We start from the raw sequence: 4,819 nt of genomic DNA, 5'->3' as shown, positions 1-4,819 counted from the left end.
TAATAATAATAATAATAATAATAATAATAATAATAATAAAAACCTTGAAGGTACCTAGTATTAACTTATGATCAACCGTGGTGCAAAGACCTCTCTGAGAAAATCAGTGTGATCAGGGAAACTCAGGCATCGACTCTGAACTGAAGCATGATAATTTGTACACTGAATTTACACTTTGCTGTCAACACAAGTCTAACACAAGTCTACCTACAGAAATCTTACAATTATACTGATTTAGAGTCTTTTTTTTGACAGGTGATTATATGAATATAAAAAATATTTTTTTATAATCATTATTGCTTCGGATTTGGACAAAATAACCAAGTCTGAATTATATTAACGACCTTTCTAACTGGAGAAAATGTTGTGTATCCTGCCTCATCTGCAGCCTTACAGTCCCGTGCATGGAAGCATTGCATTAGGCAAAACAAAACCATTCAAACACATACCGTTCTCAATAAATGCACATTAGCTTTTATTGTAAAGGGTATATGAAACTATGGTGGGATCGGGCTTATATTTTATTACTTGATCGCAAAGTTTTACATGCAGTCGGTTTCCAAAAAGAAAAAAAAATACAAATGAAAATAAGCTAAGCTTAATAATCGCTGTGCTGGTAATAAAACACTTCATATGACGGCACCCCATCAAAGGAAACTTACTATGGCCTTAAAAAAGAAAACATGTAAACAAATGGGGTATACGACCGAGAAGTCACGGGTGTGTCGAAATCTGAAGGAATAACGACGTCGAAAACAAGAATTAAGACCTTGTAGTTCCGTGGCTTTGAGCATAACGTTAGTCTACATTCTAGAAAAATACCTCATCAAGGACCCTCTTATTGGCTTTGAGTGTAGGCCATCCAAAACACCATCCACAACTTCCTCCCTCTGTCCAACCCTGTCTGCGTTTTTGCTCCACAAGTGTGCAGTCGACAAGCGTCCTGCTCCGAGCTTTGTGAATTTTAAGAGCCCAGATCAACCAGGTTGGAGGCCATAGGGTTCAGTATGGTGTCATGCAGGCCGTGGTGGTGGTGTTGGTGGTGCAGTGAGTCCGCGCTTGGTACAGTCACGGCGCTTGGCACTGGTACTGCGCTGGGCGCCGGCGGAGCAGCCAGGCCGTGGAGAGGCTGGAGACCGGAGGCGGAAGTGAGCAGCAGCGCCGGGCTCGACGATGTGTGATCCGGAGTTCCGACGGGGGTTTTGTCCTCGTCCGAGCTGCCCATCATCGTCTTGCTTCCGTTCATGGACGACGTGAGTGCGTTGTGGCTATTGGTGTTGGAGTTTTCGTTGTTTTCCCTGAAAAAAAAAAATAGAGAGAGAGAGAGAGACGTTAGAAAAACAATCAAATTTAACTGTGTGCACATCTAGAGTCAGGAAACTTTTCAAAAAACTTGTGTACATAAATAAATTCCGATAATAATAATAATAATAATAATAATAATAATAATAATAATAATTTAGAAAAGTAATAAAATGAAACCCCCCCAACTAGAAAGTAAGAAGTGTGTGTCAGTGTAAAATATTTCAACTGCAAGATTACACCATAGCCATTGAGAAAGAAAAATATTTGTCATTTTCTGGTCATGCTTAGAGACCTGACAAATCAGGACTGACTCTCACTCCGAAGGAGAATCAGGATGACAGAATGTGTGAAAAGTCCAAAGATATAAAAGGGACGCAGCATAATATACACTGAATAAGACCACGTGTGCAGTAATGATGAATAAAACACACACACCGACAGCTGAGCTGGGATCTCAAATAATACTGTTCTCTGATTTTTAAATTAATTTCAGGGAGTAGATGGAAATGTTAAAGTATTAATGCATTCTTAGCTGTTTTAAAAATACATTTATAAACTTGAATGCTAATCCTGACAAAGTGAGAGATGAGGCCTACACATGTCGCATCAAGGACACAATTCTTACTCTCTACTGTTATCTTGTACTATCAATTGTGTGTGTGTGTGTGTGTGTGTGTGTGTGTGTGTGTGTGTGTGTGTGTGTGTGTGTGTGTGTGTAATAGATGCCAATAAAAACAACTAAATTATTATGACCAGATTTATTACCTGCGATTGTACGCTCACTATCTCACAGGCGGATTAAATAAGGAGTGATGAAATTAGCAGGCGCCCGGCACTAAACACGACGAAGCGTTTCTATTTTAAGCCTTTCTTTAAAAATATATATATATGCACACACAAGTACAATTACAATATTATAACTCTCTTATATTAATATGATTTAGTTATGGTCGGCAGTGAATGCATACACGATCAACAGAGATTATTATTATTATTATTATTATTATTAGTGTTGTTGTGATAATAATAATAATAATTATTATTATTATTATTATTATTATTATTATTTAGTAGTAGTAGTAGTACACAACAACAACAACAACAATAATAATAATAATAATAATAATAATAATAATAATAATAATAATAACTAGCACAACTGAAACTGGCAGAGCTACTTTTCAAATACACTCCAAAGTACAAACGCGTTCAACTCCTTTAATAAGTTTGGAAACTAACCGTGGTGTGTTGTAGTCTAGTGAAAACTGAAATAGTCAACACTGCTCGCTCAGAGATCTACCCGCTTTCATGGCTTTGTGGTCTTGAAGCAGCTTTTAAGCGGTAACATTATCCACACTGTCATTAAACTGAGTAACTGTGTACTTTCTGGTACCTTTCTTTGGCCTCCGCCGCGCGGTCGCGTTGCCTCCTGTTTTTGAACCAGTTGCTGACCTGAGTGGTGGTCAAACCGGTGGCTTCGGCCAGCTCGCGCTTTTCCCGCGGTGAAGGGTACGGGTTATGGGTGTACCATTCCCTCAGCACGCTGCGGCTCTTCTCCTTAAAACAGTAACTTGTCTCCTCGCCATCCCAGATGGAGCGGGGCAGCGGGAACTTCCTTCGCACTCGGTACTTGCCGACGGCTCCAAGCGGCCGCCCGCGCAGCTTCTCCGCCTCGATGTAGTGCGCCTTGAGCCACAGCTGCTGGAGTTTCGGGTGGTTGTGCGGCGAGAACTGGTGGCTCTCGAGGATTTTGTAGAGCTCTCTGAAGTTCCCTCGGTGGAAGGCGACCACGGCCTTGGCCTTGAGCACGCTCTCGTTCTTGTGGAGGTGTTCGCAGGCCGGCAAGGACCACAGAAAGCGGCCAAGGCGCTCGATGTTGCCGCCCTGCTGCAGGACCTCGCACACACACGCCACTTGCTCTTGCGTAAAGCCGAATGTCGGAAGCATAGACATGTTTCGTCGCTGACAAATGCTTCGTCCGAGTTATCGATAAGGACAAGACTTCTCAATCACAAAGCGCTGGAAGTCCATGAACGATACAAGTTCAAAACGTCTTCGAATATCGATTAAATCCTTCTCCGGATGAAGTGGGCCCGATACTTCAGATCCACTCAAGCGAGAGTAACATACCGTATATCCATCTCTAAAACACCAGAGCAAGTTTTTCCTCCCGACTGAGCAGCTCGCCGTCTTTTCTGTGCCGTTTCAGCATTGCCTTCTCCCGACTACCGAGCTCACTCGCTCGTTTTAATAATATTATTCTAAGCTGGCAAGAAAACCGATTGTGTGAACTCTGATTGGTTGGTTATCCAACCCAGGGACGGCGAGGATAAGACAATAGTTTTAGTCAAATTATTCGCCATGGTTACGCTGTCATTCAAAGTAACCCGATATGCTTTGAGGTGGCTCCCTGGACTGGCTGACTGATTATTCCCTTCACTTAAAACCCGCCCACCGATACAAATAATAGCCTTGATTTTCTCGAGGCTAGATTTTTTTTCGAGTCCCCAGTTTGACGGACAGTTAAAAGAACCAAAGAGCGCTCACAACAAAAGGGGCGTTCCCACAGCCCAGGAGAGGAAGGCGTAGAGAAAGTTCAGCACTCAGAGTCCAGACTAATGCAAGCCCACATTTATACCTGCCTTTTAACACACCACGTCCTGTATGAAATATGTATACAAAATGTACACAAGTAGTCCATAGGTGCAGATTGCGCGTGCGTGCATTAAGTTCACGTGTAAAGTTTTCTTTCTAAAAAATATTTCACAGCATTCATTTAGGTTCAGGTTACGGATAATTACACACAGAGAAACAATAGTCAATTCGTTATGTTGTTGATATGAGCTATATGAATAAAATGCATTAATGAGCAATTTTAAAAAGAGTAGTTTCTGAAAGCCTGTCTCTGGAAAATAGTAGGCCTGTAGACAGATATGGAGTGTAATATATATATATATATATATATATATATATATATATATATATATATATATATATATATATGAGCAGTGTGTGTAGTGCGCAGGTACTCAGCATGAAACGCGCGCTCGGAAACGGCTGGAAGCTCAGGGGTGCTTTAAAGATAGAATTAAATCTCTGAGGGACAGAGTGGTTCAGTTAACCAGCATGCGGTCAAAGTGGACAGTGCACTCTGCGAGGGACGCCTTCTGCCGGTAAGAGAAGTGTGCAGATTATCACTAATATGCCTTTCCCAAATGCTCCATTTACCTTCGGGAGTGTAAGAGTTAGAATAAGCTGTTAAGATGTAAACCTGGACTTAAAATGACTTTATTTCTATCTCAAGGGCTTAAAATAACATTGCATGTGTTAATGAACTTTTGGTGTTAATTCAGCTCGGGAGATTGTGTTGTGCAGAAAGTTATTCTCTAATCCTGCGCAATTGTGACCAGTTCTGCAGCGTATCACACCACCATCCGAGGTCTCTCTCTCTCTCTCTCTCTCTCTCTCTCTCACTCAGACTATCTCACCTCTCTGCTCGCGCAAACGGCACAGA

General features: G+C 41.6%; 1 protein-coding gene across 1 annotated transcript; it reads right to left on the bottom strand.

Moving 5' to 3' along the window:
- Nucleotides 1-322: 322 nt before the first annotated feature.
- six2a (SIX homeobox 2a) lies at nucleotides 323-3,686 on the bottom strand. The gene is made up of 2 exons (XM_060924667.1): nucleotides 2,699-3,686; nucleotides 323-1,298 (listed from the first exon to the last, which is right to left on the bottom strand). The coding sequence occupies exons 1-2, from the start codon at nucleotides 3,256-3,258 to the stop codon at nucleotides 965-967; spliced, it is 894 nt and encodes a 297-aa protein (XP_060780650.1). The 5' UTR covers nucleotides 3,259-3,686; the 3' UTR covers nucleotides 323-964.
- Nucleotides 3,687-4,819: the final 1,133 nt, after the last annotated feature.

Source organism: Neoarius graeffei, chromosome 7 (genome assembly GCF_027579695.1).
Source record: "Neoarius graeffei isolate fNeoGra1 chromosome 7, fNeoGra1.pri, whole genome shotgun sequence".
Classification (NCBI taxonomy): domain Eukaryota; kingdom Metazoa; phylum Chordata; class Actinopteri; order Siluriformes; family Ariidae; genus Neoarius; species Neoarius graeffei.
The sequence above is the reverse complement of the archived record's forward strand: the minus strand, read 5'-3'. Positions and strand labels throughout refer to the sequence as shown.

Bases quoted from the DNA above. Each gene is read 5' to 3' on its own strand.
- six2a (XM_060924667.1), bottom strand. From the start codon at position 3,258: ATGTCTATGCTTCCGACATTCGGCTTTACGCAAGAGCAAGTGGCGTGT. The intron at 1,299-2,698 runs GTACCAGAAAGT...TTTTTTTTTCAG, and splicing joins GCGGCGGAGGCCAAAGAAAG to GGAAAACAACGAAAACTCCA.